This window comes from Lontra canadensis, unplaced genomic scaffold (assembly GCF_010015895.1).
Source record: "Lontra canadensis isolate GAN:19392208 unplaced genomic scaffold, GSC_riverotter_1.0 scaffold44, whole genome shotgun sequence".
Taxonomy (NCBI): Eukaryota; Metazoa; Chordata; class Mammalia; order Carnivora; family Mustelidae; genus Lontra; species Lontra canadensis.
In genome coordinates this window covers 15,246,217-15,272,422 of record NW_022631038.1, presented here as the reverse complement: position 1 = coordinate 15,272,422, position 26,206 = coordinate 15,246,217, and the positions used below count along the sequence as shown (strand labels likewise).

General features: G+C 37.8%; 1 protein-coding gene across 1 annotated transcript; it reads left to right on the top strand.

The window, feature by feature from the left end:
• Positions 1-21,109: 21,109 nt before the first annotated feature.
• On the top strand, positions 21,110-21,770 carry LOC116876174 (chromobox protein homolog 3-like). The gene has a single exon (XM_032872169.1). The coding sequence runs from the start codon at positions 21,178-21,180 to the stop codon at positions 21,727-21,729; it is 552 nt and encodes a 183-aa protein (XP_032728060.1). The 5' UTR covers positions 21,110-21,177; the 3' UTR covers positions 21,730-21,770.
• Positions 21,771-26,206: the final 4,436 nt, after the last annotated feature.

The following is a 26,206-nucleotide window of genomic DNA, read 5'->3' as shown; positions in this document are numbered from 1 at the left end:
TTACCATATGATTTCACCTATTTGTGGAGCATAAGGAATAACACAGAGGACATTGGGAGAAGGAGAAGAGAACGGAGTTGAGGGAAATCGGAGGGGGAGATGAAGCATGAGAGACTGTGGACTCTGAGAAACAAACTGAGGGTTTTGGAGGGGAGAGGGGTTGGGGGATGGGTTAGCCTGGTGGTGGGTATTAAGGAGGGCATGTATTGCATGGAGCAGTGGGTGTGGCGCATAAATAATGAATCTTGGAACACTGAAAAAATAAAATTAAAAAAAAAAAAGAAGAAGAAGAAGTAGAGTGTATTTCTCCACTCTTTGAATCTGTGCTGGTCTTTTAACTTGTTTTGACCAACAGAATGGAGCATGAGAGATTTTCCCAATTCTAAGTCTAGCAACTATTCTAAGTGCCTGCATCTTCCAGGGCAACGAGCCTGGACTACCCAGTGAGAGAATCAGAGACCACCCTGAGGAGTGACGAGTGTCAGCTGAGGCTATCCTAGACCAGTCAACCCCTAACTAACAAACAGAGTGCAAGTGCATGGGCAAGTCTAGTCAAGATCAGCTGCATTTGTCCATATCAACAGACCAATTGACTGAGCCTTAGATTCATAGGAAAAATTAATGTATACATTTCCTACCAGTAGGGTATTGTGGTTGTTTACACAGCACTGTTATAGTATTAAAGAACGAATACTATATACTTCATTTTCTTATTATGGCACACACTTTGCCCCACCGAATTATTTTAAACATCTATTGAATACCACATTGTTGTAAATACTGAAGCACAGAAACATGTATCAACAACACTTCTTTCAGTTGATATGCTCATGTGAAAGACAGAAGGAAAAACTATCAGCACTTTATAATAGAGTGTGATATGCTAGGTCAGATGGGCACAGAGTTCATGGAGACCTCACAGGGGTTATTTAACTTAAACAGGCATCAGATGGTCTTCCTGGCAGTGACTGAAATGTGTGGTATCTTGAATTAGGATGAGTAGGAGATAAGTTGGTTAAAAAGTTGTGAAAGAAGAACATTCTAGGAAGCAGCAAATTATTTTCTAGATCAAGAGAACAAAAAGTATTGACAAAATGGTAAATAATTGAAAATAACGACCTATATAGATTTAGCAGAGAAGATCTGGAGAATTTAAGCAGAAAACAGATTAGATCATACGTATCCTTGGTTTCTGAAAATCTGAACTCCATTCTGAAAATTGCAGCAAAAAAAAAAAAAAAGAAGATTATCAAGAATTACAGTCGATGTGGTTATTCTAAGGATTTTAGGAACTCTCTACGGTAGCCACATGGAAAAAACTAAGGGACTGTCTAAGATATGAAATATGCAGGAGGAGGCCACTGCAGGAATTCAGATGAGTGAAGAGGATGTGGGATACTTGAAGCCATGGAGATGGAGACGAGGCAGAGAGAGGAAGGAGTAACAAGAATAGAGACCTTAGGGGCACCTGGGTGGCTCAGTGGGTTAAGCCTCTGCCTTCGGCTCAGGTCATGATCTCAGGGTTCTGGGATCAAGCCCTGCATCGGGCTCTCTGCTCAGCGGGTAGCCTGCTTCCTCCTCTCTCTCTGCCTGCCTCTCTGCCTACTTGTGCTCTCTCTCTCTCTGTGTCAAATAAATAAATAAATAAATAAATAAATAAATAAATAAATAAGAATAGAGACCTTGGTTGCACTAATATTCAAGAAATCGATATATGGACAAGGAGAAATGAAAGGGGGAAAAAAAAGAAGAAGAAGAACCACCACATATGTAGAAAGAAAACCAGAAACTCAGCTGGTAAGTGGCATCAGCTATAGAGCTTAGTAGCCCAATGGGATCTTCTAAAAGTTTCTGAGGGAGTCTGAGTGACTGAGTAAGCACTGAAAAGATGGGTAGAGCAGCATGGTAGAAACTTTGAACTCAAAAATATTTGAGGACTAAATATATGGCATAAATGACGTATGAATTTTAATCTCATGGTTATATCATCATTAGTGAGAGTTTCTTGAAAGAAGGTAGAGTAGTGATAGAAATGGCCCCGTAATCTTTCCTTCATTCAGAAGACAGAATGTCTTTCTATATCCTTCAATCTGGGCTGCTCCTGTGACTTGATTTGACTAAAACAGCAATGGAAGGGAAACTATACAAATTCTGAGCCTAATCTCAAGAGGCTTTTGTATGCTTCTCACTCTTGGCACCTTGAGACTGGCCATAGGTACATGACTGAGACCAGATGAGATAAGTTGAAGGACCTTCTAGTTGACCTAGACCAAAGTGTATTTCCTATATCAAAATATGTAACCATTGTTTTAAGTCAGGTGCTTATGATGACTTTTTTTTAAAGCTTAAACGTCAACTGATAAAGAATTTTCCCAGAAAGATAGTACCAGAGTATCATGGCTTACAGTTGGAATCAAGATATTGTTACTGTTCATGTTCTACATTATGTAATAATATCTGCATATTGAACTTGTGACATATCAATATAAAAGCAAAGAAAATGAAGCAGGGTGGAAAGAAAATGATGACTCTACTTAACTAAACTAGGTAGGGATAAAATTGATAACCTTTATGGTTTGAATTCATAAGCATATTTTACCCTCAATTTAGTTTTATGTCTTCCAAAGTTTCTGTCCAATTTTTTACAGATTTCATAAAAGAAATAATTTTCTTTTTGAAATTTCAGAATTGCTTTTTGGTTCAATTAAACCTTGATGCCAGGGCAACTGAAGCTGTGACCAGTCGACTGTCCTATATGTCTTGGCCAAATGAATACATTCTGCATTTTTCCTTTATCAGTCTTGGATGAATTATTCATTGATTGAACTCACATTTCCAGGAACACAGATGGAAAATGGTTTAAAAAATGTGCCCTTTAATAGAGTGTCCTATTTTTTTTCCTCATTAAATGTCTTTGTATAGTCAGCTATTGCTTCTAACCAACCACAGCTATGCCCTGACGGCTTATTATCACCTTAGGTTCTTTTACTCTTCCATAATATTCTTTTTTTCCCACTATACTTCTTTTCCTCTGTCCCTCTCCACTTCCTTCTTTTGTCTTCCAGAATGCACAATTATTATTTGATATGTTGTTTGGCAGTATGGCTTTGTAACCATGTTATTCCCAAACTCCCCTCTCTTTTAAATGTTCATGTTTGAGTCCCTAAAAAATAGGTTTCTTTTTTCTGAAATGCTGTGTAGTAGAAAAAGAAGCAATTTTGAAGTGATACATTTTGTATTTGATCCAGACTGCACTATGTTCTTGCAAAGAAATGAGTCAAATAACCTAAATGATTCTCATTATCTTATCTACAAAATAAATATACTTATTTTAGAAGAGTGGTATGAGAATAACATTGTGTATATTTAAAAAGTTACAATGTAGGTGGTACTTTAAGACACTTAGAACTGGGACACCTGGGTGGCTCAGTTGGTTAAGCAGCTGCCTTCGGCTCAGGTCACGATCCCAGGGCCCCGGGGTTCAAGTCCTACATTGGGCTCCTTGCTCACAGGGAGCCTGCTTGTCTCTCTGCCTCTGCCTGCCACTCTGCCTGCTTGTGCTCTCTCTCTCTGAGAAATAAATAAAATCTTTAAAAAAAAAAAGACACTTAGAATTGTATGAAATGTCAAAGAAGTAAAGCAAATAGTTCCTCAAACGAAAGGAAGCAGAGAAAGACTTTTCTTAGACTTAAAACTTTAAATGACCCCTGAAGGGATATAAAAATTTATATTTTTAAGAAAGAGGAGCTCTTCTAGGAAGAAACACTCCAAATATCTGGGTTCCTAATGACTACTTCCGGGGTCTTTGGAATACTTAAAAATGGAAACGTGTATTTTTATTAATCTAATCTGTTTCTCCTATTCCAAGACCAAGATCATATGTAAATGCACACTTAAGGAAGTAGCAGCAAAGGCTATTCTCTTTCATTATGGCATTTTCATTTTCTTAAGAGAAAAGTTGTTCTTACAGAGAAAGAATATATTGTAAATTCCACACTCACAGCTTTTCTTCCATTTTCATCTATTTTGTTAAACCACATTTTTCACTTCATGAACCTGGCACATATCTTATGCAAGAAAGCATAAAGTATTATCTGAAGTACAAAGTCATATATATTTCAAGTGGAGGTTGAGTCGACAAAAAGATTAATCTGCTTTTTGTCAACTCCACCCTCCATTTTTCTCTGTCACTGATTTCTTTCTGTGCTCCTCGGTAACAGGGAAAGATGTCATGGGAAAGTAAAAGAACACAGCATCCCAGGAAAATATGCGTAATGAGGTGAAATTCGGATTCAGTCTAATCCTACATTCTTGTTGTGCCACCTTAGGTACAATTTTCTGTATAGTAAGAGATACAGTTTATTTTCAAACTTAACGGCATTAAGCATGTGATTAGACGGTAGAATCGCTTGGTCTGTATTTTCTATTTGTGGCCTCCAGAGGGCAGCATTCATTCTTTCAATACTAAAGAACACTCTCCACTGTTTATCTATCTATCTATCGTCTATCTACCTACCTATCATCTATTCCCCCTTAAGTTATAAACATGTTTCTGTGTCGGGGCAAGGAATCCTCCACCAACATAGAAGACTTACGAGAAAGATAGAAACATTATATATTGATGCTCTCTTTGCATTTCTGAGAGAAGGAATGCAATGTGGCCAACTAAACAGAATCCTTCTCTCTGAACTTTTCACACTAAATATCAACTAAAAATGATTCTACTTTCATAATAAAAACATCCTATTTGATTTTATAAATAATTAAGCTTTCAAATGGATGATGAAAATTACTCATTCCCTCGGTGGGCGGGGAGAAAAAAAGCAAAAACAAAACAAAACAAAAAACACAAGCATAGAAAGGACAGCTGACTTTTACCAGAAGAAATAATGTGTTTTTCCAAAAATGAAGAATGACATGCAGCACATTCTAAACGACACTCAGATCTCCTGATCCACAGCAAGGAAAGCTAAGATGATTCCCTCTACATGTAAAAGGCTTTCTTATATATTTACTGCCATAGATTTTTGATAAGTCAAGATCAATAAGGAACCACTTATAAACTACTGCTATTATTCTAAATATAGAAGGAGTGTGTGATATAATAATTTTGGGACAAGGGAGATAAATATGTTTTGCCCAACTAAGAAAACTTTCGATGACCTCTTCTCTATAAGCTGTTTGGAGACCAATTCAGACAGAAGGCAAGGAAGGCTTTATTTTAATTATTCTTTCTTAATTCCATATTTTGGTTTGTCTTTAATCAAGAAAAAAGGTGGAACAAAATGATCATGAAATTTTCATGGAGACATTTCAGTTAGTGGTAGGGAAAAGATGTCAATCTTGAATTTAGCACTGAAAATTTGAGGCAATGGTGGGAGATGCTGGTTTCAGAGAAAACAGAGACCATGAATGAGGCCATGGGGAAGGGAAAAGTACAAGACGTGTGATTAATAATTATACATAAAATCACAGTGACTAAATTTATTCCTCCCCAAATAGAAGAGATAAAGTTGTTATTAATGTTTAAAAATGCAAGAAATGGAAATGTTTTCTTTTAATATGCTGTGCTTGCCCACATAAATTTGTCTCTGGTTATTTGCAGGACCTGGTCACATATGCTTTCACAATGACACTTTTTTTTTTTTTTTTTTAATGGGAGGGGAGCTTAGGTTCCTAAAATTCACTGGCAAGAAAATTAATAGTTGGAGGAAAGTGCAGAATGATTGAAAGATGTTCTTAACAAATCATGACATTTTTCTTTCCCCCTTAATAAGTAGAAATGAAGCTATGTCTATGGGATTCTTCTTTCACATGAGCACTGTAATTTACACGCAAAATAAATTCAGGTGGAGTTATTCGGGGAGCCTGGGTGTAACAGGATCACCATTTGTCAGAGATTATTACTCTAGAAGGCTCCCTAGGAGAGGCATAAATTTGCCCTGAAATAACACATCGCATAATAACAGCAAGGAGCTTGTCTCTGCCCTCCTCATGGGCCGTGCACCTGCTCAGGGGGACTTTCCTACTGAGCTTATCAAGCCTACCTGCTCATTCATGTGGCAATCCCAGCCTTCAGTTAGAAACTAGTGGAGCAAAACCAGACCATCAAATCACCCACTAATATGTTGCCTTTGAAACACAGAGAGGGTAGATCTGCTTTGTTTGGAAATAATTATTCGAAGAAGGCCAAAATGGATATGTGGGAATATAGCAAATACCAAAGTCAATAATCTCAATTAAAAATCCCAATAGTTTGGCTGGTCTATTAGTGATGAAGATTGGGGTCCTCATATTGGGAATTATAAAGGTCTCCTCGTGGGGTTAGTGTCTATAATCACTTTAGGCAAAGTGTCTAGTGGAGTGTTTGGACATAGTGAGTCTTTCTGTGTTGGAATCAGAACTTTCAAGCATGACTACAGACGTCATCCTTCATATAAGAAGACAGAAAATGACATGAGCTTAGCATAACCCCATGCCTTAAGTAGAAGCACTGACCCACTGCTGTTATGTATCTCTGTGCACACTTAACTTACACGCTGTGGTTGTTAAAGGCTGGGAAAAATATAGAGGGATTCTGGCCATGAGCCTCTAAAGAGTTAAGTGGCCTTTGATGGTATCAAACCTGGTGCTTATTCAGTACAAGGTACAATTAACACCTATCTTATAAGTTCTTGAACCACTTGTAAGGAAATTTTAAGGCAAAGTATCTCTTTGAAGATGTCAGCAAACGTCCTTGTTATTGAGTACTGTTTTAACTAATTGCATTATTAAGCTTTGACACCTTTACCCACTTACAGCTCTATTGTCATTTTGTCATTTTGGAAGAGTGATATGAGGGACCGTACTCATTTACCAAGCCTACACTAGTAGTTGGTAAATGTGGTTTTGTTAAAACTTAAATGAAAAGCTAAACTCAGCAATTTAATCCAAATAATGAGCTACCAATTATTTTCAGGATCTTAAAACCCCTTTTGGTTATAAATTGCTGTTTGCAGATAACAACTAGTCAATCATTTTCACCAAAAAGCCTCTTATTATGTAAAATGGTTTTAATCATTAAAAGTGTTTAGAATTTCACAAAGTCAGACAGCAGTAAAATACCTAAGAATATACTCTAAGCCAGCTACAATGAATTTCAACTTTATCTGGTTCCAAAGAGAAAATTGAGTAAAATATTTTTGTGGATGAGTATCAGTGGGTTTCCACTGCATATGTTATTTCCAACAGGGATAAGTGTATGGTTAAGCAGAAAAAGAACTGACTGATTTGATTAAAAGTTTTTTCTTAGAAAACTATAAATAGAGATTATGTAGAGAAACATGGCAAGACTTTTCAGGGCATTATAATTTATAGGACATACATGACTTTATATATATACATATATATAGTATTATATATGTATGTATATATAGTGTATACATAGTGATATATGAATGGGACCCACATAAATGACCTCTCATAAAGGAATAATTGATACTGTACAATAATATTTTGATGCCCCTCATTAAAGCACCTTCCTTAAATAACTGTTTTCTTTAAAAAAAATCTTTCTTTTCTATTACTTACTTTATTTTTTTTTAGAAGATTTTATTTACTTGACACTCAGAGAGAGAAATCACAAGCAGGCAGAGAGGCAGGCAGAGAGAGAGAGGGGGAAGCAGGCTCCCTGCTGAGCAGAGAGTCCAATGTGGGACTCAATCCCAGGATCCTGAGTTCGTGACCGGAGCCGAAGGCAGAGGCCCAAACCCACTGAGCCACCCAGGCGCCCCTGTATTATTTACTTTAAAAAGCCCACAGGTCAGCAGTGAACAGAATCAAAACAGACATAATTTTAAAACAGTAAACATGAACTGTCTAGAGAAGATCCCCCCATCCTAGGAAAAAAAAGTAGAAAAATGTTCTAGTATTGGTTTTAGCTTATATACAAATTCACCAGTTCAAGAAGAGAGAAGAATCCAAGGCTACTTAGTATATCTCTACATGCTACACATTCAGTAACACCTGAGTCAAGGTCGTCAATGTACATAGCAATGGACTGTCGTGGTTTATACTATTAAATTACAATCCTATAAAAGACATTTTGCTTATTACATAGGCTAAAGAAGAAAATGGGACAAGGATCTCGTCTCCAAAAAGAAAGGAGTTCAAATCCGAAGCATAAAAATGTCAGGAGAGTGGCAGGATCCACCTTTGTAACTAATTCTTCTAGGCTAGATTCTAACCTCTTTTGTGAGGCCATGTGAGGTAATTCCATCATTCAGTGAGTATTTGGAACCAACCAGCAGGTGCTCTCCAAGGTGCTAAGAACACAACTGAACAAAAGTTAGTGGCCTCATGGTACATTCTAAAGAGGAAAATAGATTACAGATAAATAAATGAGTTATGTCATATAATAGCATGCAGTGGTACATGCTGTGAGAAAAAAATATACAAAGCAGTGTAAGGGTAAAGAGAGTGGTGACGTTGCCATTTTAGACAGTAGATGGGGAAAGCCTCTCTATGAAGGTGAATTTGCCTAGACAGTTCAAGAAAGCAAGGGAATCGACAAATATCTAGGGGAAGGATATCCCAAATCTAGAATGGCAAATGCAGCAGTCTTGCTGTGGAAATATCCTTGGCATTTCCACAGACCTTCCAGAAGGCTTGCGTGGCTTGGGAAGATTAAGGGGAAGGATAGTAGAAATAGAAGAGAAATGAATGAGCCAAATTCCATAGGAACTTGGCTTTTATTTTGTGATAAGAAAGTGTTTGTGGACTTTTTCACAGGGGAGCAACATGATAGTTTGTATTATAAGGGGTCACTCTAACTGCTGGGGTTTTAAATCTAAAGAAAGATCTGTCAGCCAAGTGTGTCACTGTGCTTCAGCTGAGTTTACCCAGAAAGGTGCACGGAATAGACTGATTTGGATTTAAGTTGGGCTGGCGTTTTACTAGGCAGAGGGAATATGGGCAAGAGAGCTGATGATAAGACTGCATTCTTTTTATTGGGATAAATTGTGCACAACACAAAATACCATTTTAACATTTTTAAGTGCACAGTTCAGTGGCATTAAGTATACTCATACTATTGTGTAACCACACGCACCATCAATTGTCATCTTCCCAAACTGAAAGTCTGTACTCATTAAACAAGAACTTCTCAAGCTGCCTCCCTCCAGGTCCTGGTAACTACTTTTCTAGTTTCTGTATCTACAAATCTGACTACTCTAGCTACCACACCAAAGTAGAATCATACAAGAGTTTTCCTTTTGGATCTGGATTATTTCACTTAGCATGATGTTTTCAAGGCTCATCTATGTGTGGTGTGTGTCAGAATTTCATTCCTTGTTAGGACTGAATAATATTTATTCTGTTGTGTGCATGTGCCATATTTTGCTTATCCATTCACCCCTCCATGGACAGTTGGCTTGTTTTCACCATTGACTATTGTGAATAATGTTGCTATTATCATGGATATACAAATATCTGTTGGAAGCCCAGCTTCAAACCTGTTTTGGGTACATAGCCAGAAGTTAAATGGCTGGAGCCTATGGTAGTTCTAAGTTTAACCACACTGCTGCTCTGCATTTTACATTCCTATCACCAGTGGACAGGACATTTGACCACACTGTCACCAACATTTGTCATTTTTTGTTTGTCTTCTTGTAAGAGCCATTCTAATAGGTGTGAACTAGTAGCTCATTGTGGGTTTGATCTGCATTTCCCTAATAATTGGTCACATTGAGCATCTTTTTGTCCTTTGCCCCTTTTTAAAAAACAGGTTTTTAAAAATCATTGAGCTATAGGAGTTCTTTATATACTCTTGGTATTTTCCGCTGACAGACATACAATTTGCAAATAATTTTTTTTTCCATTCCATGGTTTGCTTTTTCAGTCAGTTGGCAGTGTTCTCGATGCATAAAGCTTTTAATTTCAATGAGGTTCAATTTATCTATTTTTTCTTTTGTTGTTGAATTGCTCTTATTTTGATGCTTTTGGTGTCAAATCCAAGAGATCACTGCCAAATTCAATGTCATGAAGCTTTTCTATTATGCTTACTTCTGAGAGTTTTATAGCTTTAGCTATCACATTTAGATCATTGATCCACTTTGAGATAATTTTGTATATGGTGTTAAAAAAAAGGGGTATGACTTTATTCTTTTGCACTTGGATATGTTTTTCCAACACTATTTGTTGAAAATATTGCCATTTCCTCATTGAATGGTCTTGGCATTTTGTCTATAATTATTGGACTATATATGTGAGGGTATTTCTGGGCTCTTGATTCTATTCCATTAGTCGATTTGTCTGTCTTTTGCCAGTACTACACTGTTTTTATTACCATAACTGTGTAGTAAGTTTTGATATAAGGAAGCCTCCCTTGACATTCCATATGAATTTTAGGACAGATTTTTCTATTTCTGCAAAAAATTTTGAGATTTTATTAGGAATTACATTGAATCTGTAGATTACTTTGAGTAGTACTGACATTCTAACAATATTAAATACCCCAATTTATGAAAACCACAATGAAAATCACAATGAGAAAACCACAAAATCACCTTCGTCTGTTAAAACTGCTATTATCAAAAAGACAAAAGGTAAGTAAAGTCATGGATATAGAGACAAAGGACCCTTGTACACTACTGGTGAGAATATTAGCTGGTAGAGCTGTTGGAAAACACCATGTAGATTCTTCAAAAAAATTAAAAGTAGAACTACCACATGATCCAGCAATCCCACTTCTGGGCGTATATCCAAAGGAAATGAAATCAGTCTCCCAGAGAGATATCTGCACTCCCATTTTGACTACAGTATTAATTATAATAGTCAAGACAGGGAAATAACTCAAGTGTGCATCAATGGATGAGTGGATAAAAAAGATGTTTTATACACACATGTGTGTGTGCATGCGTGCACATGCACAGACATACACAGAGGACTATTATTTGGCAATTAAAAAGAAGGAAATCCTGCCATTTACAACAACAATGCTAAAACAGGAGAACATTCTGCTAAGTGAAATGAATAAGCCAGAGAGAGAAACACAAACAATGTATGATCTGACTTATTTGTGGAAACAAAACAAAACAAAACAAAACAATGAACTTCTAGAACTCATAAAAGCAAAGAAAGAGTAGAAATTTTATTTGCTACCAGAGGCTGAGGCTATGGGAGAAATGTGGAGACACTGGTCAATGGGCACATAGTTGGAGTTATATAGCATGAATAAGCCTGGAAATCTCAGATACAGCATGATGACTGTAGGTATAATACTGTACTGAATACTAGAAATATGCCAAGAGTGTAGATTTCAGGTGCACCCAACACACACACACACACACACACACAAATGGTAACCATGTGAAAAGATATGTTAATCAGCTTATATGTAGTAATCATTTCACTATTTATATGTATATTAAATCATCATGTTGTATATCTTAAATATGCAATTTTTATTTTATATATTTACTTATACTTCTTTTATACATAAATAAAAAATACAGTCATGAATACACATGAGAAATCATAAACAAAATATTAGCAAAGTCCAAAATTATACTTAAAAGATGGCCAAGCTGGGTTTTTCTTGAGGGGAATGCAAAGCTGTTTTAATATTAGGAAATCATTCAATGTCTGTTACCACTTTGACAGATTCAAGACTTAAAGTCATATTATTTCAAGAAATGTATGCAAACAATTTAGCAATTGTGGTATCTTAGGAAAACTGTTTAATGTTTGAAAACTTGATTTTCTCCAGCTGCAAAATGAAAAGAAAAAGTTTTAAAATGTGAGCAAATTATTTTTTAAAAGATTTTATTTATTTATTTGAGAGAAAGAGAAAGAAAGAGTTCAGAGTACGAGAGAGAAAGAGAGAACACACAAGGAACCGGGAAGGGCAGAGAGAGAGAGAGATAAGCAGACTCCCCGCTGAGCAGGGAGCCTGATGCAGGGCTCATCCCAGGACAGGGGGATCATGACTGAGCTGAAGGCAGAGACTTAACTGAATGAGCCACCTAGGTGTCCTGTGAGTAAATTATTTTTAAAGGACAGAAAATACTCCACAAAATATCTTGTACCCCCAAATATTTAATCTTGACATTCACTGAAAGACTTAAAGAAAACAACAAATCTACTATGTTTCAGTAAATCCATTTCAATCTCAGGTTTAATTGTATCTCAGAGAGAAATATTAGTTTCTGTACTGAACTTTATTCAATGTTTTAATTCTACTTAATCATGAAACTCTGGGAAAATTCCCATTAAAAATAAATGTTTTCTCCTTCTAATTATGGCAGTAAACATGACATTTGGAAATAAGTCTATAGACATTTTATGAGCATTCGTTAATAATCAATCGGATACTAGGAGATATTTTACGAGCATTCGTTAATAATCAATCGGATACTAGGATTAATTTAAAGAGTCACAACTCTGCAGACCCTGGACTTGGACATCACGTATGCTTTCATATCCAACCCATCTATTTCTATGGAATAAGTTAAACAATTATTTTTATCTAGCATCCAATGGGAAATTATCAGTCACAATAAAAACTTTAGTTAACAGGACACCCAGAACAAAAACTTCTTTTAACTAAATGTGCATATATTTATATGGGGAAGACAGGGCTTTGTTATACACAAAGCATTAGATAGATCTCAGCTTTCAAAATAAACCATGGTAGGACCAAAAAGTTAGTCTACAGAGAAAAAGAAGATAAAGTGGAGATGCTTTTTAGCTACAGCTATGAAATATTCAGCTTTTCTCAGAACAAAATCACTTTGCAAAAGTCTGCTCATTAATTCCAAAAGAAGAATAAAAATGCATAAAGCATGCGAGTCTGTTTTCAAATGCACTACCTAATGCACCTAACTTCAAACCAGATGATGTTGTATAATTTTTATAACGGTGTCTGAGGATGCAGGTGAGAGGCTGACAAAAGATTCTTTAGTGTAACTCTAGGACGGGGGCACCTGGGTGGCTTAGTAGGTTAAGCGTCTGCCTTTGGCTCAGGTCATGATCCTGGAGTCCCAGGATTGAGCCCCCAAGTGGGGCTCCCTGATGAGCGGGAAGCCTTCTTCTCCCTCTCCCACTCACCCTGCTTGTGTTTAAGCTCTCTCTCTCTCTCAAATAATTAAATAAAATCTTTTTAAAAAATAAGAATAAATAGATAGTTTCGTTTACTTATTTACTTATCTTTCACCTTACCCACATGTCAACCATCTTAAAGTTTGCATGTGATATGAATTCAGAATCAGAAGTCCTATTTTTAAAAATTTCTGTACAGACATCCTTTTGATACAGCACCATTTACTAAATTGTATTAGTGCCTTTGCTGTATATCAGTGTGTAGGTCTGTTTCTGGGTCCTTTAGGTTAATTCATGTGACAATTTGTCAGTTCTTGTGTGAATACACCACTTTACTTCTATATCTATATAGTAAGTCCTGAGACTTGGTGGTGTAAGTCTTCTTTGTTTTTCTTCTTCCAGCTTACCTTGGCTATTTTAAGTCTTTTTGATTTTGATATAGATTTTTGAATCAGCTAATTACATTTCCCAAATCATTCTGTTCCTCTGTAACTTTGAGAAACAGGTAGTCATTGAGAGCTATAAACCATAGTGAAACTTCCTAGGTTATTATTTAAGTCCCTTAAAATACGCTTCAAACATATTTTCCCAGCCTTATTTTCCAATTACTCTTCTTCATTAACCTCTCACCATCCCCCACATGTTTATTTAAATCCCCTGCCTCTGTCATTTGACAGCTGTTTCCCCAGCGGGAGTGCTCTCTCAAGTCCTTTCTACCCATCTAAGTCTTATTTCTGTTCCTGAAGTTTCTGTTTCCAGATTCAAATGCCACTTGCCCAAAGCAGCTTCCTCTTCTCCCTCCAGCGCACACGGAACTCGGCATCATCTGACCTCCCACTGTAGTTGTTTCTCCAACCAAATATATTGTGGACTAATCACCTGTAACTTTATATTTTTAGCTATTATTTTTGGGAAGGAATCTTACTTTCAAATTGTTTCACCTTTCACAACCCTTAACATGCTGCTTCTATGTAAAAGGCGCTGAATAAATAAATAACTGCAGATTTCTTGCCTGCAGAGCTTTTAAAACAAGAACACCAGGGGCGCCTGGTGGCTCAGCGGGTTGAGCAACTGACTGGAAGTTTCGGCTCAGGTCATGACCTCAGAGTCCTGAGATCGAGCCCTGCGCAGGGCTTTGCGCTCAGCGGGGAGTCTGCTTGAGATTCTTTCTCCCCGTCTGCCTCTGCCCCTCCCTCCTGCTCACTCTCTCCCTCAAATAAATGAATAAATCTTTAAACAAATAAAATAAGAATACTAGAACCAACATTTGCACCACAGTATTAGAAATCACACTGCGAAATTAAAACATATGTGGCTGCTGGAGTGACTTCGCCTGTTTGTTGCCTGTTAGAAACTGGAATGAAATCTTAATCTGTGCCTGTTCACCTTGCTGTGGTATGTCTCCACACATATGTGTGACTGAAAAAGTCAGGAGTTTTCTGAAGAAATTATGCTTCATGTCACACCATAAAAGGAGGACCTTCATACTGTAAGCTGTGTGAGACATAGTTTACTAGTCTAATGTGAGACAGAATGTTCCAACCATTTAAAAATATATGTGGTAGGTTAAGGGGATACTTCAGGGATTTGGCTTAAATGTACTATATCTGGGGCGCCTGGGTGGCTCAGTGGGTTAAAGCCTCTGCCTTCGGCTCAGGTCATGATCCCAGGGTCCTGGGGTCGAGCCCCGCATTGGGCCCTCTGCTCGGCAGGGAGCCTGCTTCCTCCTCTCCGCCTGCCTCTCTGCCTACTTGTGATCCCTGTCTGTCAAATAAATAAATAAAAAAAAAAAAAAAAAAAAGAGCTAACACTTATTTAAAAAAAAAACAAAACTACTATATCTGCTTTAAGGGGGAAAAAAAAGCAGATTATGAAGCCTGGATAAGTTCTTTGAAAACTAACTTAACATTTTGAAAGAAAAAGTCTAAATAGCTTTATCTAAAGAGCTGAAAATGCAATAGAATTGTCCTTTTGTTTTCTTATTAGTCCATAGTCATCATGATTCATGAGCTCAACACTAACTCTACTACTATTCTTTAATGAATAAGAATCTCTTGAAATTTACCTTGGGGCACCTGGGTGGCTCAGTGGGTTGAACCTCTGCCTTTGTCTCAGGTCATGATCTCAGGGTCCTGGGATTGAGCCCTTTATAGGGCTCTCTGGTCAGTGGGGAGCCTGCTCCCCACCCCACCTCCAACCGCCTGCCTCTCTGCCTACTTGTGATCTCTGTCTGTCAAATACATAAATAAAATCTTAAAAAAAAAATCTCTTAAAATTTACCGTAATTAAAAATAGGCCACAGAGCTCTGGGCGGTACTATGCATTTGCATCAAGTAATATATAAATAAATAGCCACATGAAGATTTACCATAATCTTATGACTCCCCAAGTAAATAGGGTTCTTTCACTTGGGTCAAAGAATACATGTGGGTCCCCTCAGCATATGCACCCTTCACCGAATGTTGCCAGCCAGGCATCCTATGGCTGAGTGACTCTACTTTGGGAACTTTGTCATCCCTTTCTAGAAACTTTTAAGTCTTCAGTTTTAAATCACCTTCATTCATTCCACAAAAGTGTTCCAAAAATCATCTTAACATTAAGTAGTTTTAAAATATATATATAGGCACCTGAGTGGCTCAGTGGGTTAAAGCCTCTGCCTTCGGCTCAGGTCCCGATCTCAGGGTCCTAGGATCCAGCCCACATCAGGCTCTCTGCTCAGCAGGGAGCCTGCCTCCCTTCCTCTCTCTCTGTCTGCCTCTCTGCCTACTGTGATCTCTGTCAAATAAATAAATAAAATCTTTAAGAAAAAATAATAAAATAAAAATAAAAAAAGAATTATATATGCCACTGTATTTTTGTTTTTCTGGAACTTGCTAATTACTAAAAAAAAATCTTACAAATGGGCAAGGTTTTACTTAAAGTTACTTTCACCAAAGCCTGAAGATATCTATCTTAAATATTATTTTTATTTTCACAAAGTAAAATTTTTGCAATTATTTTTGTTAATGTCATCATAATTTTGGCCATAAAAACTTTTATGTGACCTGCAAGCTGAATTTAAAAATCAGAACCCTGCTCTTAAAGATGAGATGTTTAGTCACTAAAGTCAGTAAAAAAAAAAAAAAAAAAAAAAAAAAAAGATTTCACTAGGTATTTTTTTTCCCCAAAAATGTATGGAATTTAAAATATAAGTAAGTAAGCCAAGTTGAGGAAATTACAGGCCAATGTCCATAGGCAAGAAGGGTAATAACATAATTATTATAAAAATTCTTAGCTGAGTGATTAATCCACAGGTATTACATAAGGTACTTAAAACGTTTATAGAAATCTTGTTTTGTTTTTATTGCAATTGTCGATTTACTAGGACTGCTCAAGAACAGATGATTATTCCTGCTAGCCTCTTAGGAAAACAATTCTCTCCCAATTGAGAAATACAATTTGATAGTGGAATTGAATCGTATCAGTTTTTGTAGTTGCTCCTCAGGTCAAATGAGGCCTAATGCAGCTAGATGTAGGGACTTGAACTGACATACACTTCCTCTAGCCTGCATTTGTTTTATAGTGTTAGGACTAGGTTAAGTATCAGAGGTGGAGGATGACCAGTTAAATTTATGCATTGAACACTTACTGGTTAGGTGTTTCAGTGTGTAAACAACTTAAGAAAGAGTGAGAAGAGTGAGTTGGCCAAAGGAAAAAAAAGAAAAAAAAGAACAATTAACTGAAATACAAACCCAGAAAAATGAGGTAAGTGGCACAAGAGAGAAAAAATCTGATGCAAGGAAAGTTGGGAGAAGAGAGATAGCATCTAGAGTGAAGGAAAATAGGTTGTTCAAAGTGTCGTAAGGAAGGGGACACAGAAAAAGAGTTTTTGTTTTGTTTTGTTTTTTAAGATTTTATATATTTGACAGAGAGAGACACAGCAAGAGAGGGAACACAGCAGGGGGAGTGGAAGAGGGAGAATCAGGCTTCTCACTGGGCAGGGAGCCTAATGCGGGGCTAGAACCCAGGACCCTGGGATCATGACCTGAGCCGAAGCAGACACTTAACAACTGAGCCACCCAGGCACCCCAGAAAAAGAGATTTTTAATAAGGGTCGGGTTATGGCGGGGCAAAATAAATGGGAAGCATGCTGTACCTGCAGACCTATGTTATGAGGATTTGATTCTGATTCGTATATGAATATGGTCTATTGTTAAACATTATTTGTTGTTAATGAGAAAACTAATTCATAAACTCATAAAGGACACTGTGAGAGGGCTGGCAAATGAAATTGGCAAACTGATTCTTGGAGGTTATTTTCTTAGCCAAACCACTGATTTTGATGTTGATGTTATTTATTGTACAGGAAAGTAAGTTTTCTGTGACTACCAGTCACTTGTTGATTTCTTTTAGACAAAAATCTTGACTTCTACAAAAATCAACAACGGGGGATCTGGATCATTCCCCCCACCTTTTTAAAACAGTGTCTAGGCCCGAGCTAAAACATTTATAAAAGTGACATATCTAGAAAAACTTTAATGCCAGCAGTAAATAACTGAGGATTCTTGATACTAATAAGTGAGCATGGGCTTTTCTTTCACCTTTCTCTTAGTCCTATGAGAATTTCTCATTTATCAGTAAATACAGAGTTTAAGTCAGTGAGAACTGTGGATACTTAGATTGTTGCCATAAATTAATCTGTTAAAGGTTATTTCTTTGTTTTAATTATAGTATCTATTTCATCAGTGTATGAATAGAATAAACTTAAGGTTTCTGGGAAGTCTTAATGGTACAAGTTTCTTCTTTGTTCCCCTCTACTATACATTCTCTTTCCATACAGTATTTTGCCACCTTTATGTATGTGTGTGTGTAGGGGGGTGATAACCTTTGTTAAAATCAATATGATAAATGAAAGAATTGCTAAAACATCCGCTATCAGTAGATATTGTGATGGGTGCTATGGATACAAAAGCCCACAAAAAAAGTCCATACCATCATATAGTTCACATTGGTCATGATTTTATTTCAAAATATGTAAGACTGGTCTATACAACCATAATAACAAGAAGGAAAATGTACTTGTTAGAGCATTCTTCTGCATTCTTCATGAATCCAGAATCACTCAACAAGACAATTAACTACAAGTGATTATTAAATTATGGATGAAACACTGTGTTACAAAAAAAGATGATGCCCTCCCCTCAGAGTTGATAATCTACTACCTTGCTATGATCCGATCAAGACCCACAGCACTTCATAATATGGTATGGATGGCACCCCATAAATGTTAGGTAGTACTGACAAAGCACATGAGTTATTAGCACAAGCAGAAGTAGAGGTTCAAGTATTATTTGAAATGACCGATTTGGTATGGAAGAAAAGTTCTATTTTGGACAGTAAATATAAGTGAATAACTGTTCACAGATAATTGCAGGTTTTAGGGATATGTATTTGATTTACAGAAATAAAGTCCTAAAAGGCTTATTAGTCTGGGAAATAGAATCACACACAATGATGGTCCACACCACTACCAATCAGTCCATTGCTTCAAAAACAAGATCTGATAAAATTTGAAAGAGATGTTTTCAACTTTTTTTTTTTTTGCTATTAGTATAGTTCTCAAGAGAAAGATGACAGCCTATTATGTAGAAAACATTTCTCTTAATGACTGCTTACTTGCATGAAACCTTAACCTACTGGATCCTATAACTATTGCCATTCTTACTAAAATGACCTAACTTTATTTTTGTACAAATATAACAGGTTTTGAAAAATATGTAGCACACTAATATCACTAAGTACAGACTTACTACAATCTTGCCTCCCAGGTAATGAAGGAGACGACACACGGATCACTCTTAAACTTCATACTGGCCGACAATATATTTTATTTCTATCAATCATGATTTTCCCCAATGCACTATGCCTTTTGTGATTCCTTTCAGTTCTCTCAGTGGTTTTGCTGTCATACTAAAATTTGCTATCAGATTAAAATTTGCCAGAAGGAATTGTATAGACTTTGGTGAGAGGGAAAGAATAGCATTTCCCATGTCTAATGTGTACTAATGAAAATACATTGAAAAAATCAATATGAACATGATGAACATTATGAACTTACTAAGGTTGTTCAAGGGCAGAGAGAAGCAATACGGTCAAAGGGGTAAAAGCATCCCCAGGAGCCATCTTTTGGTGAATAGCTATGACTTGCCTGGCTCACACCTCCCACATCCCTAAAGAACAAACTCAGGGATGCATCCTTCCGGACAAGCCCTTTCTCATCACTGCAAGTCCTTGGACCACAGTGAGTTAGTAAGAGTTTTAATAAAGAAAAGGAAAAATTAATAGACACCCACCATTTTGCAACATGCACCCAACAAAAATTGGCACACCACAATGTCCTCTTCTCTCTGAGTTCTCCAGCTTATTCTCTTCCTGCCCCTGAGTCTTACCCTTGGTTCACTCTTTGTTTCCTTCAAGATCCTGTGCACTTCTTGAATGCAGGAGGTGTACAAGTCACCCCTGTAATCGCTGTGCCTATGTCTAGGGCCATGAGAATAGGTATTGAAGAAGTACCAGTTACTCTGCTCACTGGGATTCCTCTTTTTCTCTGTTGATGTGGCTTTTACCCTATAACCTGTGGGTTCGGCAATGAGCCTGCCTTCCACACTGGCGGCCATCTTTCATTATTAAAGTATTTTGCACACTAATGGATTTATGCCCTTAAGCTTGCATCTTCTCTCCCAGGGTCTGTGGTGATCATGAACCTGCCAAACCTTCCTTGTGGACACCCACAGCTCCACAGTATCTTTCTTCATCTCTTCTCTGCACTGATTTTGCTAGTTGGTAGGATTATTGTGACTTTTGGGGCTTTCTGTGTGGATTTGTAACACCTTCTATTACTATGAGAGATATCTGTTTGAAAGGGCTCTATTTGAAAGTGTTCCAGGGGAAACAACAAAGGCTGTTGGTCTTTCAGAACTTTCCTGTTATAGCCTCAACTAGCTCATAACTGGGGGGCTATAAGAAGTAGTACATTAGGATTAAGTTCTCTCCAATGATTCACATGCTTTCACATAAAATCACACCCTAGAAATCCATAAGCAGCCCAAACAAAATCTTCTCCAGTTCCTTCCAGACCCCAGCTATTTCAGGAGTCCAGAGAAAACTGGGTGAGAGGCTCTCCCTGGAGGAAGCACAGAGGGAAAATCCTAGCTGAAGTGTGCAAAGGGAGGCAAGATATTGGCTCCTTACTAGACCGTGAGTTGAGCTGGTCCTCTGGCCATGCAGTCTTCATAGTGCACAGCACTTGTTGTTTTTCACTGACCAAAATATGAAAGCATTTTCCACATTTGGGAAAGTCCTCCTCTGTGTCTTGTTGTGAGGAGGAAACCACCTCCAAGTATAATAAATGAAAATGCCAGTTGTTCACCCACCCAGCCTCCTTGCAGGGGGGACACAGGTGTATGCTCTTTGTCCAACTGTTTAGACAGATTTTACCAGATTTTGCTAGACTTTGAATCTGCCGCCAGCAATATGAATAACTAGGGGTTGTATCTTAGTTATCTATTGCTGCATGACAAATTATACCACAATTTAGTGGCCTAAAACATTTGTTATCTGAGTTTCTGTGGGTCTAGACTCCAGGCACAGCTTAGCTGAGTCTTCTGCTCTAGGATCCTCCTTGGAGCTGCCATCAGGGCCTTGGTGGTGCCAAGAGCCACCTCAAAGCTCAAAAGAGGAGTTTCTGCCTCTAAGCTACCTCTTCTAGTTGTTGGTAGGATATGGTTCCTCATAGACTGCTGGACTCAACCTTACTCAACCAATTCACTGCCTGTTGGCTGGAGGCTGCTCTCAATTCCTTGCAACATTGGCCTTTTCTGGGGGCAACCCCCCAATGTGGCAACTTCTTTCATCAGAACAAGCAAATAAGAACCACAGAGTGAGAAAGAGAATGCAAGCAAGATGGAAGTCACCTCTTTAACGACTTTACCATAGAAATAATATCTCATCACTTGGCCATATTCTGTTCGTTAGAAGCAAGTCACTGGGAGACGCCGCAGACCCGGGACCCGGAGCAGCTCGGAGGCGGTGAATAATAGCTCTTCAAGTCTGCAATAAAAAATGGCCTCCAATAAAAGTACATTGCAAAAAATGGAAAAGAAACAGAATGGAAAGAGTAAAAAAGTAGAAGAGGCAGAGCCTGAAGAATTTGTGGTGGAAAAAGTACTGGACCGACGTGTAGTGAATGGGAAGGTGGAGTATTTCCTGAAGTGGAAGGGTTTTACAGATGCTGACAATACTTGGGAACCTGAAGAAAATCTAGATTGTCCAGAGTTAATTGAAGCGTTTCTTAACTCTCAAAAAGCTGGTAAAGAAAAAGATGGTACAAAAAGAAAATCTTTATCTGACAGTGAATCTGATGATAGCAAATCAAAGAAGAAGAGAGATGCTGCTGATAAACCAAGAGGCTTTGCCAGAGGTCTTGATCCTGAACGTATAATTGGTGCCACAGACAGCAGTGGAGAATTAATGTTTCCCATGACATGGAAAGATTCAGATGAGGCAGACTTGGTGCGGGCAAAAGAGGCAAACATGAAGTGTCCTCAAATTGTAATTGCTTTTTATGAAGAGAGACTAACTTGGCATTCTTGTCCAGAAGATGAAGCTCAATAATTGTTTGCATTGCTTTTTATATATATTTATATATATATATATAAAATCTGGGTCTTTGTTTTTTGATTAGTGTGAAGAAATAACATTCTAATGAAAATCAAGTTTGACATGTTTGTTTTGAAGTAGTATCGGGGGAGCTGTTGGGGTTTTTGCATCTATAGCACTGGTTACTTTAAACAAACAAAAGCTTTCTGTAGTTGCTTCCTTTATCAGAAAAGAATATTTGAGACCATGATATATTATCCCCCTGCATTAGAGAACCTTTTCTAAATGTTGGGGGAAATCTTCATAGTCTTTACTCAGTCAGAATTTGTGTTTAACTCCTATATGCCTAAGGACCATTCTGGTTTTTTTGTTTATTTAGGGGGTTTTTTGTGTGTATACTTAAAATACATACATAAGTGGTTTTTGTTTTTAACATTCACCAAAACAAAAACAGCATTTTATAACCATGGTTAAGCCCATGTTTCCGGGATGCTACCCTTTTCAGCATTTTAAGAAATAAATCACTTAAACTGAAGTTTTTCCTGAGGCCTTAACCTTTCAAATTTTATAATTAATTGGACAATTTAAATATAATGTGAACAATTTAAATTGGACAATTTAAAAGCATCCATAGCAGAATCCATATCCTTCTCTACAGCCATATAAACGCAAGTTTATTTGCAAGATCCCTGAAAGGAAAATTTTATCACCACCACCAACCTCCCCACCCAAATGACAAAACTAGACAAGTCCTTGTGTATTTTACTTAGGTAAGCAATACTTTAGTTAAATGGACATTTAAAGGTTCCTTCTAGTGAACCACTCCTTTTTAAGAAGTTGAAATTCTCTGTGCTGTATTGACTAAAAGGTCATGATTCATGGACTGTCTACAGCTTCCTTCATGGAAACTAATCATAATCAGATGGTTAGAGATGTTGGCAGTTTAGCACCTGCTGGAGTAAATGGGTGGACAGGCTTCTATCATCCAAATTCTTCACCTGCATGTTTTTTCTTTACCCCAGTTCATTCCTGACATACAGGCTCAGTCTTTTCAGTATTTGAGTTACTGGTTCAGCACAAACCAGGAAAAACAGTAACTTTGTAGTCAGAATGTTATCCAACTGCATATTGTTTACTTTATTGTAAATACTGGTAAACAGTGGTCAATAAATAGTTTTATATTCCTTTATGTGATTAGACTTTTTATTAATTTGATTTTCTAGTGGGAATAGACACATACCTTAGAATCCTGTTCATGTTTATAAATAATACTAAAGCATTAGAGTACATGTCTTAGATCTTTGAGCTGAGGAGTTTCAAACTTACTAGTATATGTATTTCCACAAAAATGAAAATTGGTTTTTTGGGGTGCCTAAGAGGAATCTGCTTCATTAAAATGAAATTTTGATACTTAAAAAAAAAAAAAAAGAAGCAAGTCACTCAGTTCTGCTCACACAAGGGGGAGAGTATTACATAAGGATGTGCATGCCAAAAGGAAGGGATCATTGGCAACCTTTCAGAAACTGCCTACCATGGAAAGTATGGAATTCATTCTAGTGAGAGCGCCAGCAAAAGCAGTAGCTACACTCAGCTCTAAAAGTCCCCAAATACCAAAGCTCTTGCTACAGTGCTAATGGCAATTTTGTCCTGAGAAACATCTCTGAGATGTGATTTTGGGTGCTATTCCTGGCAGAGTAGCTTTCGAGCCTGATTCTTTGGATTTCTCATGAATTCTCTGAGCTATTACATGTCCTTGAATTAAGTTCTTTTCATCTACTTAAAGTAGCTCATTTGTTTTTGCTTCTTGTAAATAAAAGGTTTTATGGAGAGAATGAAGCAAGGAAACCCCAGAATGTGAACGGAGACCTCATCTTGTCTACCTCGGAATATCAGGTCCATAGCTGGTGGATAGCAGGCACTCAATGCACAGATACTGAATTCCTGAATAAGTGAAAAGGCATCAAGTCCAGAGGCCAAGGTGGGTCTGAAATTAGCATCAAAGGTTCAAGTGAAGGATGAATGTGGTTTAGGAACTGGTCAGAGAAAGTAATTCGGTGTGAATACGATGAAAAAGAGACTGGTAGATAGAGACAGGTAGATGAAGTCATTCATGATACTTGGGGGTCAGCTTTAAGCATTTAACTAAGGTTAGGAGTTTCCCACAAAATTGCATGAGGCCAGCAGACACAAAAGTCTCCGGAATGAAAGAGACTTACGTTGGCCATCAAAAAAAAAGGACACTGAATGTGAAGAGAAATGGCAGGCGGACTGCAACAGAAGTCACCCTCTGAGAAGGGATAATGGATGTGATAAGCACCTCCCCCAAGGCCTGGACTCAGAAAACTTTTGAGCACTTTAAAAGCTCCATATTTTATTCTTTTTTAAAAATATATTTATTTATTTGAGAGAGAGAGAGAGAGCACAAGAAGGGGAAGGGCAGAAGGAGAGGGAGAAGCATACTCTCAGCTGAGCAGGGAGCACAACGTGGGGCTCGATCCCAGGACCCCAAGATCGTGACCTGAGCTGAAGGCAGACCATTAACCAACTGAGCTACCCAGGCGCCCCTCCATATCTTATTCTTAATAATGATATAACATTATTAGTCTTTGTTTGGGTTCTCCCAGGCAGATCTTGAGCAAATAATTCAATTGAAAGTCATCAATCTGAAGGTAGTCCCTGGACATGCCACAAAAGGAATGCGGAAGTGAGACCGGGAAAGGAAGGCAACCAGTGAAGGGTGCCATGTCAGGTTAGTTACTGTGTGGGAAACTGGAACTGAATCCCACAAGGGAATTCTGAGAGCCAGTGTAGAATACACATGTGTGTTATCCCACTGGAGGGGTGACTAAACTGGGGTATTTATATACTAAATCCTGTTGGCCATTGTTTGGCCCTGAGGTCATAGAGCAGGTTCGGGTGGCCAGAGAAAGCTACAATGTCTTGTTCATGACTTATATGTAAATAGCATGCCAAGCAATTATTATCTTGCAGCAAACCTGAGAGTTAAATACTATTACGCTAATTCTGGACATGAGGAAAATGTGGCTTGACAAATGGCCTAGTGGAGCTCAATTTTCTCTAATTCTAAAGGCTTTATAGAAATAAAATGGTACATCTTGACATAATGAAGATAGAAAAGAGAAAGGAATAAGAACTACCATCAGCATGTCATAAAAGCAAAACAATGCCCTAAATGCAGAAAGAACAAAAAGCACTTTAGTGTATTAAGTACATATTATATCCCTCTTTAAGGAAGTTTAACACATAGAGCCAAAGATTGAATGTTGGAAAATTCATCCCTGAATTCCCGAGCTCTTAATTATTCACTTTTTTTCCACTCCTAACTTGCAATCTTTCTGTTTCCAGAATGAAAAACAAAACAAAACAAACCTGAGTTGTGAGAGATTCATTACCGGAGGAAGATTTACTTATTGGAGATTACTTATAATAGGAGGCTTACAGGGTTGAGTAACATCACCCCAAAACCCATATTCACTCAGAACCTGACAACATGACCAGATTCAAAATTAGGGGGCTTGCAGATTTAAGTAGTTAAGTCAAGGTTACACTATATTAATATGGACCCTAAATCCAATGACTGGTAAACTTACATGAAGCCCGTGTGAAGACAGGGAAGGAGAGCAGGTGAACCCGGAGCAAAGATTGAGCTGATCCAGCTACAAACCACGTCACACCACGGATTGCCAGGAACTACCAGGAGCTAAAAAGAAGCAAAGATTCTCCCCTAGAGCCTTCAGAGGGAGCACGGGCCTGATAATACTCTACTTTCAGACTTGTAGCCTCCAGAATCCTCTGTGAGAGAATAAATTTCTGTTGTTTCAAGCCACCTAGTATGCGAGAATTTGTTAGAGCGGTCCTAGGAAATCGATAGAAGGATGTTACAGGATTAATGGTGCCCCCCACTTTCATATGTGGAGGATCCAAGCCCCAGTACCTCAGAATGTGACTGGATTTGGAGATAAGGTCTTTACAAGGGTAATTAAGGTAAAATGAGGTCATGGTGGGCACTAATCCAATATAACTGGTGTCCTTACAAGAAGAAGAGATTTAGGACACAGACAACACAGAGATGGAGAGAGAACCCTGTGGGAATACAGGGAGAGGGCAGCCATCCGTCAGTCACGGAGAGAAGCCTCAGAAGATACCAAACCTGATCTTGAACTTCAAACCTCCAGACCTGTGAGAAAACCAATTGCTATTGTTTAAGCCACCTAGTCTGTGGTTGTTCGTTATGGCGGCCCTGCCAACTAATAAAAGGGGTGTAGGGTAGGGGAAAGATGAAAGATGAAAACAAAACTTCCATTTCATCCTGACTCTACCCTGACTCTTTCACTTTAGGGGCAGAAGGCAACTGCATGTATGACCAAGGGATCGATCCTCTGAAGGAAGAAGTTGGAGACTGAAACGTGAAGAGGGTCTGACAGTTGGGACATATTAATTGTGCACTGGCAGCTCTGTGCTGCGGCCATGT